This window comes from Rhinoderma darwinii, chromosome 1 (genome assembly GCF_050947455.1).
Source record: "Rhinoderma darwinii isolate aRhiDar2 chromosome 1, aRhiDar2.hap1, whole genome shotgun sequence".
Lineage (NCBI taxonomy): Eukaryota > Metazoa > Chordata > Amphibia > Anura > Rhinodermatidae > Rhinoderma > Rhinoderma darwinii.
This window is the reverse complement of record NC_134687.1, coordinates 431,649,878-431,668,691: the sequence shown is the minus strand read 5'-3', so window position 1 is coordinate 431,668,691 and position 18,814 is coordinate 431,649,878. Positions and strand designations below refer to the sequence as shown.

Sequence of the window (18,814 nt, the reverse complement as noted above, 5' to 3'; positions counted from 1 at the left end):
GTCTTTTGCAGAATTTATTACAATTAGGCCGTAAAAATGAATATCAACATTTTTTTCCCACTAAAAAGATTTTGTTTCATTTTCAAAAGGGATAAAGGAGAAAAATCCCCCAACATTTGCAAAGCAATTTCTCCCGAGTATGACAATACCCCACATGTGGTCATAAACTGCTGTTTGGACACACAGCAGGGCTCAGAAAGGCAGGAGCGCTATTTGGAACGCAGATTTTGCTGGATTGGTTGTTGGGCGCCATGTCGCATTTGCAAAATCCTAAAGGTAGCAGAGTACTGTGAAGCCCCCAAGAAGTGACCCCATTTTAGAAACTACACCCTTCAAGGCATTTATCATTTGCCTGGACCTATGACAGGGCTTGGAAGTGAAGAGCACCATGCGTATTCGAGGTCTATTTTGGCGATTTTCACAGCATTAGCCCACAATTGCATGGCCCTGAAGTCAAATAGTAAAACAAACCCTCTAATAGTGACCCCTATTTTGGAAACTACACCCTTAAGGCATTTTAAGGGGTGTAGTGAGCATTTTGACCCCCACAGGTGTTTTTTCATTAGTAATTAATGCACAGCGGTTGGTGCAAAGTGAAAATTGCAATTTTCCACTGATATTCCATTTTAGTGCACAATACGTTGTGCCCAGCTTGTGCCACCAAAGACACACACCTCGTAAACGGCTAAGCTGGTTCACCCGGGTACAGCGATGCCATATACATGAACGTAAACTGCTGTTTGGGCACGCTGCAGGGCTCAGAACGGAGGGAGCGCCACTTGGATTTTGGAGTGCAGATTTTGCTTGGCAGTTGTTCTGTTTGGAAGTTTTACTGGTATTTCAGTTTATAATGTGGGGGCATATGTAATCTGTGCGGAGTACATCAGGGCATAATGAGGATATAATAATGCAGTAAATAAATAATACATAGATGTGTGGCCGGTGTCGCACTGATAAATGGTGCCCGATCCGCTTTTGGACACTGCACATTTTGTATCACTGTATACTGAGAGCCAGAACTTTTTTTTATTTTTCAGTCAAAAAAGGCTGTGTAAGGGCTTGTTTATTGCACGACGGGTTGTAGTTTTTATTGGTACTATTTTGGGGCACATGCAACTTTTTGATCACTTTTAATCCATGTTTTGGGAGGGGTGGTGATAAAAAAAAAAGATAGCGATTATGGCATTGTTTATTTATTTTTTTGCGGTGTTCACCGTGCGGGAAAAATAACAGTTTTATAGATTGGGTCGCTACAGACGCGGCGATACCAAATATGTGTACTTTTTTTTTCCTATAATAAAAGACTTATTATAGGGAAAAAAATGCAGTTTGTGTTTTTATTAACTTGAAACTTTTATTTTTACACTTTTATTCAACATTTTTATTAACTTTTGTTTTTGTCCCACTGGGGGACTTGACGACCTGCACTTCTGATCTTTACTCGAATACATTGCACTACCGATGTAGTGCAATGCATTAGAGCTGTCAGTCATTCACTGACAGCAAGCCTATTATGTCCCATCTCTGGGCGGGGCCTAATAGGCTGTTGTACGTGGCAGACCAGGAGGTAATTGTTAGGCCTCCATAGTAACGATCGTCATCCTCACGTTCACATCGTGTCGATGCCGATCGCTGCAAACTACTAAGATGCCACGATCACTTTTGATCGCGGCATCTAAGGGGTTAATGGCAGGGATCGGACCTAGCTCAGCACAGCACAGCTAGAACATACAGTTGACACCGGCGACTGATGGCGCAGGCTCCGCTTCTGAGCCATCTTGTTACTGCGGCCAGATGCCTTTTAGACCTCACCTCTGGACGGGACCTAGCAGGCAAGCGTACTTGGCAGACAGGAGGCCATTTTAGGCCTCCGGTCTGCCGGAGCAGTCAACGGAACCCCGCGATTTTATTGCGGGGTTCCGATCTGCTTGTAGACTCCATAGATGCAGCGCTCGGTTTTGAGCGCTGCATCTAAGGGGTTAATCGGCCGGATTGGAGGCTAGCTCCTGGCGTTAAGCTATCACTGCTATAAAATTGTTTCTGCAGACACATCTGCAGACACAGTACCCAGTTAACACTATGGCGTAATAGTCCATCAGTTTGCGTTAAAAGGACAATGTCCGTGGCGTACTTTTGCGTGACATAGCGTTAAGGGGTTAAGGTAAATTTTGTTTGCATCATTTAATATGAATGCATGTATGTTTTCTTAGGAATCATTGATAACTAAACCTGCATTGCTTCTTCTGCCCACTGATTCTGCTTATGAATTCAGAAATCAGCACATATAGACAGTAAAGGCTGCATTGGCCCGGGTAATTATCAAACGTATAAACAGGGCAGAAATCAGCGAACGAACGAACGAACGAACGAACGAGCGGCTGATTGCAATCTCGTTTGCGAACAAAACATGGTCACTAGTCAGCTCCCTGTGCAAATATGGGATGTACTGCCAACAAGATGCAAATGCACGAGAACAAACAATCGTAGTAACGAACGTTTATCCCCATACATTGCGATAATTGCACAAAGGAAAATGGAGCTAACGAGCGCTGATTGACATGCTGTAATGTTGATCAGTGCCCAATTACATAGCGTAAAATCTGGCCATGTAACGGCACCCTAAGCTATTGGTGTAAATGAGTCATTTTACTATTTACACTATGGATCTTGTATTAGGCTAGTACCTATTAGGCTGTGTTCACATCTGCACTAGGTCTCCTTTCCGTCAGAGCTTTCCGTCGGAACGGAGCCCTGACAAGCACAAACGGTAACCATAGGTTGCCTTTTCCATCACCATTGATTTAAATGGTGACTGATCCGGCGCCAACGGTTTCAGTTTGTCTCTGTTGTGACAGAATCAATAGCATAGTCGATCTATGGTTTACTTGTCTGTCAGGGCTCCGTTCCGACGGAAAGCTTCGTAAAGCTTCGAAACGTCGACGTCGCACATACAGCCTCTGGCATCCATAATAAAAATAAAAATATATTTTTGTAACACAAGCAAGGTGTGCCGAGTACAAATTCTTAACCTATACCCGGGTTGGGACCCTACCTCGAGCACCCAAAGAAACCAGTGCCATCTGAACACAACCATATATGCCTCTCCTTAAACCATCTGGACAAACCAGGTTTATACCGGATAAAGCCAGACATAAGATGACTTTGAATACCTATATATGCAGTCCAGCTAGATGGAACCCCAGATTTTGAGATGGGTCTCTAGATATTTGCAAAACTTTCGAATCTGTGGAATGGTCCTAATCTTTGGGAGTTGTTGACCAAGCCTAATACAAGTTCCAAATTCTTATCTTGGGTGAAATTACTCTATAATTCCCCTGTTGCTAAGGTTCGTACTAACTTAGACATCTCAGAATCCTTTGCCCTGAGGAGGGGCACAATACAGGGGTGCACCCTTCCTCCCCTTCGGTCTGACAATAGAGCCATTACCCGTAGGCATTTGTTAATCCCAATTTTTCAAGGGTATTCCAAGTGGCTCAATCTTCAAAAAAAGTCTCTCTATATGCAGAATAGATTGGGCTAAATCAATCCTCTTTTCTCTGTTGGGCACAAGCACTTCTCCACTTTCTCTACCTACGGACATGCTTTGTGTCAACCAATTTAAATACGTAGGAATTCATATCTCCCCTGACTTGGAGCAATTCAGACAGCTGAATTTGGATCCTCTCGTTGAGGCTACTAAAACGGAATTCATAGCTTGGAATACCCTTATTTTATCTCTGATAGGTAGGATAAACATCTTGAAGATGATTTACCTACCAAAGTTGTGTACCTCTTTCATGCTAGTCCAGCTCCCCTTCCTATTGTTAGAGCGTAATTTGTATTCTTTGCTGCTTTTATTGGCAAGGAAAGACGCCCAGATTAAGCCTGGCAAAACCACAGGCTTCTAAAGATATGGGCGGTCTCGCAGCCCCTAATTTGAGATACTATTTATTAGTTGCCTAACTGGGTTATGCTAATTAGTGTATTGACACTCATTACAGCAATTCTGCTACTGGACTGTATGGTGCCTGCCTCTCTCTAATTTTGCTTGCCAATATAAGACCCTCTGTAGGCCTCACCTACTTCTATCGAAAGATGTGGCCCAGGCATGGACCGTGGCTAGTGCTTTATTTAGATTTAGCAATTTTTATTCCTACACTCCTTTGTGGCAAAATTACCACCTTTCTCATCTGCTGTACCATCCAGTAGGCCGGTTCTAGGCAAAGGGTTTAAAAGATCTTCAGCTTTGACACGCAATTCATGAAAAGATCCCTTCAACTGCCACTGGCTTCTTCTAAGCTGGAGAAACTTCTGTCTCCTGAAGACACATCTATGAGCTGTTGCAATCCAGCATAACAAAGCGATTTGCTAAAACCATGACTAAATGAAGGGGGAGGGGACAGGACTGTGAGCTAGGGGATAATGACCGGGGAGAATAAGTAGACTCTTTCCTGCCCACTGTAGTGGGCTTTAGGGTTTATCCACAGGGTTTACTACACTCCTGTTAGACTGCTGAAGATGGGTGTCTATAACTCTGTTTTCGGGGTGGTACCTCCACCGGGACCTTAATTCATGCTTTCTGGTCCTGCCCCTGGTTAACCCTATATTGAACTGAAATTATACTCTTTATGCAGTTTCATTTAGAGGTTTATCAGGATCCTCTCCCCTCAAATATGCCTCCTAGTAATTATAGATGAAGTAGTTCAAGGACCTTATAAAAGGTAATTTTTCGTATCTTGCTCTTCTGTGCCAAGAAGGTGGCAATAATGGAATGGAAATCTACTGAAACACTGTTATCTCATTGAATGGGCCTAGTAAATCTGTGCCTTTTTTTACAAAATATTGTATATGTCTAGAAAGCGCCCACATAAATTGAAAAACATATGATCATCCTGGCTTGATGTGACGGGCTGTTCCTTCCAGGCCACCTTTTTCGTTGGCGAGTGATTCAACTATACTCAGATTACCATGATGTAACATACAATGGTTTCCAGGGGGCGGGGTTGGTGGAGATGTGCCACATGCTGTTCTTTGTGTGTAGGAGGTTGTGTATTCTAGAACTGTATTAACATACTTGGTTGCAGACGAGTATCCTTGACACCTTCAAAACTGTGTATACAGCTGATTTGCGAATTCTTTCACCAGACTATATTTGTCTCTGTACCAGGATATATCGCAAGTTGTTGTTTTTTTTTTATTATCGGTCAGAACCCAGGTTAAAAATGTGTTGTTTTTTTTTAAATTTAAGTATACAAAACCTTTACAAAAAAAAGTTTTCCACTTCGTAGGTTGTAAGCGATACAGATTATACATATACCAGGCTCTTAAAATAGTCTGACTAGTTTGGACAATACCTTCCCATATTGGGGACACCCCTTTAGCAGCTATTAAAGATGTAATCATACACAAGATGATCAAAGTCCAAGACTGAACTAGCTGTTATGAACAACTTCTCACAAGCAGTTGTCCAAAGCATAAATCCCCTTTAACATACAGTCCCTGCTAGGAATGTCAGGTAAAAGTAGGAGAATTTCTGTTCTGAAGACTCTAAAGGGCGGGGGGGGATTTATTACCCAAAGTATTCTGGTGAAAAAAAATTCACATTTTGGCGACTGCCTGTTTTACTTTTTTTATCTTTATTTTATTTATTTTTAACTTTTACGCCACGCAAACACTTGCCTTTACTTTGGTATTAGTGTACATATAAGCAAATAAAGTTTAAAACAGTTACTACTTTGGAATATATATATATATATCATAGCATACATATCAACCACTTTTCCTATTATTGATTAATTAGGACCAGCTTATTCTGTGACATGCCCATATCCAGCAGTTCGGTCTAACTCCCTTACGTATGCAGGGATGTGATGACCTGATAAGGGTGCCACCAATCAGTCATCCAGCCTGGTCGAACCCCCATGATAAGTGGGGGATCCATAGGATGGGTCGTACCACGGTCGGTGATGATTGTTGGCCATGATTGCTTGACAGACCTGTCAATGGTCAGTCAGTGTCTAGCACTGTTCCAGCAGGGAGGGGGATACAAAAAAAAATAAAATACAAAACCACAAGAGAAACACATCAAAACTATGACAAAACTTCTTACATAACGCAACAAAATATGCACATCTAAATACACCCTAAAGACTAAATTTTTTTTGATGCGTGGGACTGCAAATAAGTTGTATTTGCATCTATAGAAAGAAAGACTTTCTATAACGAATACCACACTATAAGAAAAACATTAACCAAAAACCCACCTTATTTGCGCTTATTGTGTGCTCATTGTGACTATTTAGACTCTCTCTCCGGGACAGATCTGTGACAAAATCCACCTCTCTGATTTTTGTTGGACGCGGTTTCAGTTCTTTTTTGTAAAGTTCCTAAAAAATAAAGCCGAATTATAAGCTTATCACAAAATAAACAAAAATATCTCCACAAGACCACATATGGGAAAACACCACCCTTAGGAATGTCGCTAGCCCATTAGTGCAAAGCGCTAGCATCAGGCATCTGGGACACAAGCCCCGGATTTTTGACCGATGTCCTGGATCTCCACGCGACTGTTAGTTTCAACAGCATCTGCGTCCTCAGGCCTGAAGTCTGTGAAACGCTGGGAAAGGACCCCTGGGCAGGCTGGCATGATGCAGTGACATCATCATATCGGCCTGCGCAGAGATCCTGTCCCAGCGTCTTATAGGCTGCATGCCTGAAGAGACTGAGAAGCTCAGTTAGGGGCTAGGGGAGTATTAGTTTTATTTTTTATTGGCCTATTCCTGTGTAGTGGGCACTATGGGGGCAGCATTACTGGAGATGGGGCACCAAGGGGATTCCAGCATTACTTTGTAGAGGCACTTAGGGGGCATCATTACAGAGTAGGGGCATTAATGGGCACCATAACCGAGGGGGGCTTAAAGGAAGAACCATTACTGAGTGGGGGCACTAAAGGGCACCAATACTGAGTGGGGGCACTAAACGGCACCAATACTGAGTGGGGGCACTAAACGGCACCAATACTGAGTGGGGGCACTCAATTCTAAGCATCATGTCTGGAGGAAACCAGGCACTGCTCATCACTTGCCCAATACCATATCTACAGTCAAGCATGGTAGTGGCAGCATCATTCTGTGGGGATGTTTTTTAGTGGATGGGACAGAGAGACTGGTCAGAGTTGAGAGAAAGATGAATGGAGCATAGTACAGAGATATTCTTAATGAAAACCTGATCCAGAGTGCTCTGGACCGCAGACTGGGCCGAAGATTCACCTTCCAACCAGACAACGACCCCAAGCACACAGCCAAGACAACACAGGAGTGGCTTAAGGACAACTCTGTGAATGTTCGAGTGGTGCAGCCAAAGCCCTGATTTGACCCCAATCGAATATCTCTGGAGACCTGAAAATGCCAGTCCACCGACAGTCCCCATCCAACCTGACAGTTTGAGAGGATCTGTAGAGAATGGCAGAAAATTCCTAAATCCAGGTGTGCAAACCATGTGGCATCATACCCAAGAAGACTGGAGACTTATCGCTGCTAAAGGTGCTTCAACTAAGTACTGAGTAAAGGTTCTGAATACTTATGTCAATGCAATATTTATGTTTTTTCTTTTCAATAAACCAGCAAAACTTACTAACATTCTGTATTCACTGTCAGAATGTTGGGGAATTTTAGCACAAGGCCTCAACATAACAAAATTGGAAGGGTCTGAAGACTTTCCGAATGCATTGTATCTATGTATATAGGTTTTATTAAAAAAGTAGTATCCAAGGACAGTGTACTGATGAGGTGGTGCATCTAATCCTATCGGGTCCTAAATGCTGTTTTATAGCTATGCTTTTGTCCCTTTTTTTGGGGGGGGGAGGAGCAAAACATATGCCTTGGGGCTCCTGACCCAATTTTAGATCCTTGCAATCGCCCTGACCACCGTTTTCAAATTACTTAGATCTACGTATATTGGCCTCTTTGGGACTATCACGCCTCGCCTCTTGACTGTGTGTGTGTGTTATGTTGCCACCATATAGGCAACGAGAAATAAATAATACACCATCTATCTATCTATACAAACACACACATTTATTTACAGCAGCAAAGAGTACTAAAGGGCATTTAACACCTTAATGCATTATCACATAACTGTACGTGATACGCGTTAAAGGGAAGTATGGAGCTCATTCGCTCCATACTTAGCCGGTGAGGACCTTGTAATACAGCCGTCACCGCACTGCAACGGGCAATTTCAAAGATCACTTTGATTCTGCCCGTTTAACCCCTTAAATGCCACGGTCAATCGCGTTTGCGGCACCTTAGAAGTTAGAAAGAGGGAGCTGCCCCGTCCAGCGGCCCATCACCCACCCCCCCCCCAGCCGCGACGCAATGCCGATGGTAGTCGTGGCCTAATAAAGACCCCCAGGTCTGCCATCTTTGTACCCCTATTACAGGGCTTGATAGGAGCCTGTCAAAATAGAGATATACTGCAATACATTAGCATTGCAAAATAATATGCCAGAGATCCAACGATCGCTGGTTCAAGCCCCCTAGGGGGACTAATAAAAAAAAGTTATCAAATACAGTTAAAGATATTTTTTAAAAAAATCTTCAATGTTAAAAAGAACAAAAAAAAAAAAAAAAAACCTTTTCCCAAACACAATGTAAAAAAAAATAAAACCTTAACCCCTTAACACAACACAACGTACTGGTACTTTGTGTTGCTGATGCAGGCTCAGAAGCTGTATATGACAGATGACACTCCGCTGCATGGCCAGGACCGGAGCTAGTCTCCGATATGGCCAATTAAACCCTTAGATGCAGCGCTCAAAAGCGAGCGCTGCATCTATGGTGTTTACAAGCAGATCTGAACCCGGCAATGAAATTGCGGGGGTTCCGAAGACTGCTCCAGCGGACCGGAGGCCTAACAATGGCCTCCTGGTCTGCCAAGTACAGATGCCTGCTAGGTCCCGCCCAAAGGGGGGGTGGGGGATTAAAAGGCTTCCAGCCACGAATGAAAGATGATACAGGCTCAGGAGCGGAGCCTGCGACATCAGCCACCGGTATCAGCTGTATGTTACAGCTGACACCATGCTATAACGGCAGTGAACGGAGCTAGCTCCGATCCCTGCCATTAACCGCTTAGATGCCGCGATCAAAAGCGATTGTGGCATCTTGGTAGTTTGTAGCGATCGGCATCAACACGATGCGAACGTGAGGATGCCGATCATTACTATGGCAACCGGAGACCTAAAAATGGCCTCCTGGTCTGCCATGTACGATAGCCTATTAGGCCCCGTCCAGAGAGAGAGGACCTAATAGGCTTGCTGTCAGTAAATGACTGATAGCTCTAATGCATTGCACTACGTGGGTAAAAAATAAATTTTTTAAAAATATTAAATAAAAAAAACATGGACATAATTGATAGTTTTTGGCCACCTTGCTTGCCAAAAAATGGAATTAATAAGTGATCAAAAAATTTGCGTGTACCCCAAAATGGTACCAATGAAAACTACAGATTGTCTCGCAACAAATAAGCCCTCAGATAGCTCCGGTGGAGTAAAAAAATGTTCTGGCTCCCAGAATATGACAACACAAAATGTGCAGTGTTTTCCAAAAGTAGATAAGATTGGACACCATTTATTAGTGCGACACCAGCCACACATGTGCGGATTATTATTTAATTTACCCCATTATTTTACCCTTTTATTATTCCCTGATGTACTCCGCACAGCTTACATATGCCCTCACATTATAAACTGAAATACCAGTAAAACCCCAAACAGAACTATTACCAAGCAAAATCTGCGCTCCAAAAGCCAAACGGCGCTGCCTCCCTTCTGAACCCTACAGCGTGCCCAAACAGTTTACGTCCACATATATGGTATCGCCATACTCGTGAGAACCCGCCTAACATTTTATGAGGTATTTGTCTTCGGTGGCACAAATTGGGCAGCAACATATTGTGCACTAAAACTGCATATCAGGGAGAAAATTTTCACTTTGCACCATCCGCGCTGCACATTAATTTGCTCACTACACCCCTTCAAATGCCTTAAGGGGTGTCGTTTCCAAAATAGGGGGTTTGTTTTGCCATTTGACCTCAGAGCCCTGCAATTGTGGGCCAATGCTGTGAAAATCACCAAAATAGGCCTCAAAAATGCATGGTGCTCTTCACTTCTGAGCCCTGTCATACGTCCATGCAAATTATAAATGCCTTGAGGGGTGTAGTTTCCTAAATGGGGTCCCTTCTTGAGGGCTTCCACTGAACTCTGGTACCTCTGGATTTTACAAATGCAACATGGCACCCAAAAACCAAGCCAGCAAAATTTGAATGCCAAATAGCGCTCCTGCCTTTGCGAGCCCTGCCGTGTATCCAAACAGCAGTTTATGGCCCCATATGGGGTATTAACGTAATTGGGAGAAATTGCTTTTCAAATATTGTGGTGTTTTTTTCTCCTTTATTCCTTGTAAAAATTGAAAATTTCCAAGTTTTGTCAGAAGAAAATGTAATTTTCAATTTCACAGCATAATTCCACTAAATTCTGCAAAAAGACTCTGGTCAAAATGCTCACTATATACCCCTTGATAAATTGCTTCAGGGGTGTAGTTTCCAAAATGGGGTCACTTTTGGGGGGTTTCCACTAATTTGGTCCCGCAGGGGTTTTGCAAATGCGACATGGCACCCAAAAGATATGCATGCCAAGTAGCGCTCCTGCCTTTCTGAATACTGCCGTGTATCCAAACAGCAGCTGGGGTATTGCCGTACTCGAGAGAGATTGCTTTACAAATTTTGAAGTGCTTTTTCTTCCTTAACACTTGTAGAAATGAAAAATGTCAACATTTTAGTGGAAAAAAATGTGATATTCATTTTCACGGCTCAATTCCACAAATTTCCACAAAAAATCTCTGGGGTCTAAATGCTTACTATACCCCTTGATAAAATCCTGCAGGGGTGTAGTCCAAATGGGGTCACTTTTGGGTGGTTTACACTGGTTTAGTCCCGCAGGGGCTTTGCAAATTTGACATGGCACCCGAAAACCATTCCAGCAAAACTTGAGCTCCAAAAGCGAAATGGTGCTCCTTCCCTTCTGAGCCCTGCCGTGGGTCCAAATAGCAGTTTACAACCACATAAGGGTGTATTATCGTTATCGGGAGGAATTGCTATTCAAACGTTGGGGTGGTTTTTCTTCTTTATGCTTTGTACATATTGAAGATTTCTACATTTTATATGAAAAAAAAAGATTTTCATTTTTACATCCTAATTCCACAAAAAAAACAAAAAAAAACAGTGGGGTTAAAATGCTCACTATACCCCTTGATAAAGATTGCCAAATGGCATCTTTTTTTTTGGGGGGGGGGAGGGGGTTTGGCACCACAAACCCTCTTCAAAACGGATATGGTGCCTCAAATATATTCTAATAAAACTTTGCTTCTGAGGCCAGTAGCATACCTGGGCCACATGTGGGACATTTCTAAAAACTGCAGGATCTGTGCAACAAATACGGAGTTGCGTTTCTCTGTTAAAACCTTCTGTAAAAAAAAAAAAAAAAAAAAGATAAAAAGATTTTCTGCAAAAAAAAAACGTTAAAATTTGTACATTTCACCTCCACTTTGTTTTAATTCCTGTGAAAGACCAAAAGGGTTAAGAAACGTACTAAATACGGTTTTGAATACTTTGAAGGGTGCAGTTTTTAAAATGGGGTGATTTATTTTTTATGGTATTACTATCTGTTTTACAAGTAGATACATTCAAATTTAGAAAAATGCTAATTTTGCAAATTTTCGCGAAATTTGGTATTTTTCATAAATAAACACGGAATGTATGGACCAAATTTTACCACTAACTTAAAGTACAATGTATCAGGAGAAAACAATCTCATAAATCGCTTGAAAAAATAAAAGAATTCCAAAGTTATTATCATATAAAGCGACATGTTAGATTAGAAAAAAATGTTGTGGTCCATTATGCCAAAACAGGTTGTGTCCTTAACCCCTTAACGCTCAGCGACATACTATTCCGTCATGCTGACCGCCCCGTTCACGCTCAGTGATGGAATAATACGTCGCGGGAGTAACGGCCATTTGGGCCGTCTTCGCGACACATACAGGAGCTGTGACAGCTCCTGTCTAGTACAGCGGTTTCCGCAGCTCCTATAGCGGGGACCAATCGATGTGTCCCCGCTGATTAACCCCTTAAAAGCCGCGTTCAATAGCGATCGCGGCTGTTTAGGGGTTAAGCTACCATCGCCGGCCTGCTACACGTTAGCGGCCGGCAATGGTGACTATGGCAACCGGACACCTAACAATGGCGTCCGGCTATGCCATCGACGATAGCCTAGTGGGTCCTGACAAAGTCAGGACCCACTATGCTTGCTGTCAGTGAGTAGCTGACAGCTCTAATACACTGCACTACGCATGTAGAGCAGTGTATTAGAATTGCGATCAGGGCCTCTTGCCCTCAAGTCCCCTAGTGGGACAAAGTAATAAAGTAAAAAAAAAAAGATGTGTAAAAATAAGAAAATAAAAGTTTTAAAAGTAACAGTAAAAATCCCCCTTTTCCCTTATCAGTTCTTTATTATTAATAAAAATATATAAACAAACTGTACATAATTGGTATCGTCGCGTCCGTAACGGCCTGAACTACAAAATTATTTCATTATTTATCCAGCGCAGTGAACGCCGTAAAATAAAAAACCGTACCAGAATGACAATTGTTTGGTCACTTCACCTCCCAAAAAATGGAATAAAAAGAGATCAAAAATTAGAATGTACCTAAAAATTGTGCTGATCGAAACTACAGTTCGTTATGCAAAAAATAAGTCCTCGCACGACTTTCTTGATGGAAAAATAAAAAAGTTCCAGCTCTCAGAATATGGTAACACAAAAAGTAAATTATTTTTTACAAAAAGTATTTTATTGTGCAAATGCCATAAGACATAAAACAAACTTTAAACATATGGTATCGCCGTAATCGTATCGCCCCGCAGAATAAAGTGAATATGTCATTTATAGCGCACGGTGAACGCTGTAAAAAAAAAAAAAAAAAAAAAAAAAAGAAAAAAACAAATAGTAGAATTGCTGTTTTTTAGTCACCACGCCAATTAAAAATAGAATAAAAACTGATCAAAAAGCTGCATGCACCCCATGAAAACTACAATGAATTCCTCAACGTGTCTAGTTTCCAAAATGGGGTCACTTGGGGGGGGGGGGGGGTTCCACTGTTTTGGCACCACAAGACCTCTTCAAACCGGACATGGTGCCTAATAAAAAGGAGGCCTCAAAATCCACTAGGTACTCCTTTGCTTCGGAGGCCGGTGCTTCAGTCCATTACTGCAGAATTTTGGCAATAAGTATTAAGTTGCGTTTCTCTGGTAAAAACCTTTTGTTATTAAAAAAAAATGGTATAAAAAGGATTTGACAAAAATAAAATAAATATGTAAATTTCACCTCTACATTGCTCCAAATTCCTGTGAAACACCAAAAGGGTTTATAAACTTTCTAAATGCTGTTGTGAATACTTTGAGGGGTATAGTTTCTAAAATGGGGTGTTTCATAGGGTTTTCTAATATATAGGCCCCTCAAAGCAACTTCAGAACTGAACTGGAACCTAAAAAAATAAATAAATTAGGCAATACTTTGCTTCTTACATTATACTGATAAAGAGCCGTGCCCACCCCGAGATGACCCCAGTTTTGACCGTTTGTATAAACGGAGACCCCTATGAGACCGTTTCAGTGCCCGGTTTTCCCAAGCATTCACCCCTGAGAAGTGTATTTCTATTGAGGAGTCCTTGGTACATTTTAACGGGAGGCTTCAATTCCGCAAGTACCTGTGGGGTAAGAGGGCAAGGTATGGCGTGAAGATGTATAAGCTGTGCGAGGGTGCATCAGGGTATACCTACAAATTTAGGATATATGAAGGAAAGGACACCAGTATTCAGCCCCCAGAATGCCCCCCCCCCCCTTACTGGGAGTTAAAGGGGTTGTCCCAAGTTGACTCAAATTTTTTTTTTTATACATTCTAAGCAGGAAATGAATTTTAAAACATTTGGTGTTAAAAAAAATTTAAAATTCATTTCCTAAGTGCCTTTTTTTTACACTTGATAACTCAGCAAGTGCTGGTTATCTTTTCTAAAAAGGGGCGTGAGCGGCTCGATGTCAATCAAGCCGCTCCGCTCTGCAGTGTGCGCGCTCCCGATGTTGCTAGATACTGTAGTTCTAGCAACATCGGGAGAATGTTCGTCTCAAGCGGGCATGGTAAGCCCGATTGAGACGAACTTACCGTGAATGTCATGAACCCTACACTACACTACATTCACCCCGTTTCGGCAAGCCACTTTTCCCTCCCCCACCCTGTCACTACATTTTTGTACCCGCTGCATCGGTGCTGCATCAGCACCCGGCGAACAACTAAAAATATATAAAATAATAATCACCTAAGACGTTCTAACGGCGCTCTGAACGGTCCCGTCACTTGCCATCTTCCTTCTTCTTGGCGCCGCTCGCATTCATAGTAACAATGCGTTGTGGCGCAGATGACGTAATCATATCAGGCCCACGTGATTACTTCATCTGCGCCCACCGCTCTGTTATTGTGAATGGGAGAAGAAAAGTGACGGGACCGTTCAGCTCTTCGTGGGAACGTCTTAGGTGAGTTTATTTTTGTATGTATGTTGTTATGTATGTATGTATATGTTTTCTTGTATGTATGTTGTCATGTTTGTATGTGTATATGTGCATGTATGTGTATATGTGCATGTATGTTTGCATGTATGTATGTTTTCATGTATGTATGTTTGCTTGTATGTATGTTTGCATATTTGTATGTGTATATGTGCATGTATGTGTATATGTGCATGTATTTTTGCTTGTATGTATGTTTGCTTGTATGTATGTATGTATGCTTGCTTGTATGTATGTATGCTTGCTTGTATGTATATATGTATGTTTGCATGTATGTATGTTTGCTTGTATGTTTGCTTGTATGTATGTTTGCTTGTATGTATGTTTGCTTGTATGTATGTTTGCTTGTATGTATGTTTGCTTGTATGTATGTTTGCTTGTAGGTATGTATGTATGTTTGCATGTATGTATGTTTGCATATATGTATGTTTGCTTGTATGTATGTTTGCTTGTATGTATGTTTGCTTGTATGTATGTTTGCTTGTATGTATGTTTGCATGTATGTATGTATGTATGTTTGCATGTATGTATGTTTGCATATATGTATGTTTGCTTGTATGTATGTTTGCTTGTATGTATGTTTGCATGTATGTATGTTTGCATATACGTATGTTTGCTTGTATGTATGTATGTATGTTTGCATGTGTATATGTGCATGTATGTGTATATGTGCATGTATGTTTGCTTGTATGTATGTATGTATGCTTGCTTGCTTGCATGTATGTATGTTTGCATGTATGTATGTTTGCTTGTATGTTTGCTTGTATGTATGTTTGCTTGTATGTATGTGTGCTTGTATGTATGTTTGTATGTGCATGTATGTGCATGTATGTGTATATGTGCATGTATGTTTGCATGTATGTATGTTTTCATGTATGTATGTTTTCATGTATGTATGTTTTCATGTATGTATGTTTTCTTGTATGTATGTTTTCTTGTATGTATGTTGTCATGTTTGTGTTTTCATGTATGTGTTTTCATGTATGTATGTTGTCATGTTTGTATGTGTATATGTGCATGTATGTTTGCATGTATGTATGTTTTCATGTATGTATGTATGTTGTTATGTTTGTATGTGTGTATGTTTTCATGTATGTGTTTTCATGTAGGTATGTTTGTATGTATGTTTTCATGTATGTATGTTGTCATGTTTGTATGTGTATACGTGCATGTATGTTTGCATGTATGTATGTTTGTTTGTATATATGTCTGTATGGCCATGTATGATACTGTCTGCTGGCACCCTGTATCTAAGCCAACTTTGCCGCAGGCTTCTATACATGGTATAACAGTCAGTATCACACATGAAAGTGAAAGTAAGCCTACGACATGTTTTATTTCATTTTTTTTTTTATATTTTTGATTTTTTACAGGTTTGGTGTTTGGACTACGTCGGTTTCGAGGACTACTTAGATGATGCTTTTTTTTTCATCAATAAAATGGTTAATGAGGGTTGTGTTGGGGGTGCTTTATTTCAATAAAATATTTTATCTATATCTTTGTCTTTTCTTTTCAAGTTTTATTACTATCACTTTAGTAATGGCCGCTGTCTGAGTGACAAGGTCCATTACTAAGGGGAGGCTTAGTGTTAGCCGGTACAGAGGCTAACACTAAACACCATTATTACCCCGGTACCCACCACCACCAGGGGTGCCGGGAAGAGCTGGGTACGATCCAGTACCCGACCATCTGTTGTGATGGTCGGGTACTGGGGCGGCCGCAGGCTGGTATTATGAGGCTGGGAAGGGCCAAAAACAGTGGACCTTCCCACCCTTGTAATGCTAGGCTGCTGCTGCTGTGTTGTATCTGGCTGGTTATAAAAATGGGGGGGACCCCACGTCATTTTTTTTTATTATTTATTTATTATTTTTATTAAAAAGACATGGGGTTCCACCCAATTTATCATAACCAGCCACATACAACACAGTGTTATTAGCCTGGGAATGTACTAAACCAGTGGCCCCTCCCACCCGTGTAATGCCAGGCTGCTGCGGCCTTGTATATGGCTGGTTATTAAAAATGTGGGGGACCCGTCTATTGTTAAATTTTACAAAAAAACGACGTGGGGGTCCCCCCCATTTTTATAACCAACCCGATACAACACAGCAGCAGCAGCCTAGCATTACAAGGGTGGGAAGGTCCACAGTTTTTGGCCCTTCCCAGCCTCATAATACCAGCCTACGGCCGCCCCAGTACCCGACCATCACAACAGATGGTCGGGTACTGGATCGTACCAAGCTCTTCCCGGCACCCCTGGTGGTGGTGGGTACCGGGGTAATAATGGGTGGTTAGTGCTAGCCTCTGCACCGGCTAACACCAAGTACCGCCTTAATAATGGACGCTGTCAATCAGCCAACTGCCATTATCTAGGCACTAATAAAGTTTGAAAAAAAAACACAAAGACAATTTTTTTTTATTGAAATAAGAAATCCCCAACAAAACCCTCGTTAACCATTTTATTAAAATGTGAAAAAACGTAGATCTACGCAGTAGTCCAACGAATCGAAAGACGTAGTCCAATCGGTACATCAAAATCTGCAACAACATTAAAAAAAAGTTAGCAATGTGAACAATACCGATACTTATACTCACCTACACACACACAAACAACCACACACAAACATATACACAAACACATATAAACACACACCCATATATTACACAAACACACACATAAACACATATACACACACACATATACACACACACACATGTACACAAACACACCCATATATACACACACACACATATATACACAAACACACACACACACACACACATATACACAAACACACACGTATACAAAAACACACACAAACATATACACACAAACCTATACACATATGCACAAACACACCCATATATACACAAACACATATACACACACACATATGCATACATATACACATATGCACAAACACACCCATATATATACAAACACACACATATACACACACATATACATATACAAAAACACACAAACATATACACACAAACATATGCACAAACACACCCACATACACAAACACACACACACACACACACATAAACACACACACACAAACATATACACAAACACACATATACACACAAACATATACACAAACACATGTACACAAACAAACCCACATATACACAAACATATACATATATACACAAACACACCCATATATACACACACACACATATACACAAACACACCCATATATACACAAACACACACACATAAACACACCAAAAAAGCACACACACATATACACACAAACATATACACACAAACATATGTACACAAACACACCCATATATACACAAACACATACACAAACCCACACATATACAAAAACACACACACACACACACAAACATATACACAAACACACCCATATATACACACACAAATATACACAAACACAAAAATATACACAAACATATACACACAAATACACCCATATATACACTCACACATAAACACACACACATATACACAAACACACCCATATATACACAAACACAGACACACACACACACACACTTACCTTTAGCGGAGCGCAGACTTCTCGCGACGGGTGCCTTCCACTTCATCTCCTTGCATCTCCTGCGCATGCGCCGAGATGCGCCGAGATGCGCGTTCATGAGTAAATGACATCCTCTGCTCCGGACGCAGAGGATGTCATTACGCATGCGCGGCCACCGCTAAAGGTAAATAGCGGTGGCCGGGAACCTAGGCAACGAGCAGGATACAAAGAGGGACCGACCGCAACTTCAATCAACGATATCAAGAAAACGACATCGCTGGACGACGGACAGGTAATTAGAATTCTTCTTATTTTTACATGGGGGAGCTAACTAGCACCATTTATCAACTTGGGACAACCCCTTTAATGCAAACATTGTGTGGGATCTGATGCACCCACTGCTGGACCAGGGTTATCACCTCTACCTGGATCATTTATATACCAGCGTCCCACTCTTCAACTGCCTCGCTTCCAGAAGTACTGCGGCATGCGGAACTGCTAGAAAAAAAATCTGATAGGCCTCCCTAAGACTCTGCTTGGGCAAACAGAGCAGGGCACATTCTAGCAGCAACATATTGTGTGTCAAGTACAAGAGAGATGTCCTTGTATTGACAATACATGGCCACAC

General features: G+C 41.5%; 1 protein-coding gene across 2 annotated transcripts in view; it reads right to left on the bottom strand.

Moving 5' to 3' along the window:
• Positions 1 to 18,814, bottom strand: part of KIAA1671 (KIAA1671 ortholog) — a 261,817-nt gene that overhangs the window by 144,447 nt on the left and 98,556 nt on the right. The window contains exon 5 of one of the 2 annotated variants that reach the window (XM_075830747.1): positions 6,264 to 6,386. The exons of the other annotated variant lie outside the window; for it this stretch is intronic. Coding sequence (XP_075686862.1) covers positions 6,264 to 6,386 — 123 coding nt within the window. The remainder of the gene's footprint in view (positions 1 to 6,263; positions 6,387 to 18,814) is intronic. 2 annotated transcript variants of the gene reach the window in all.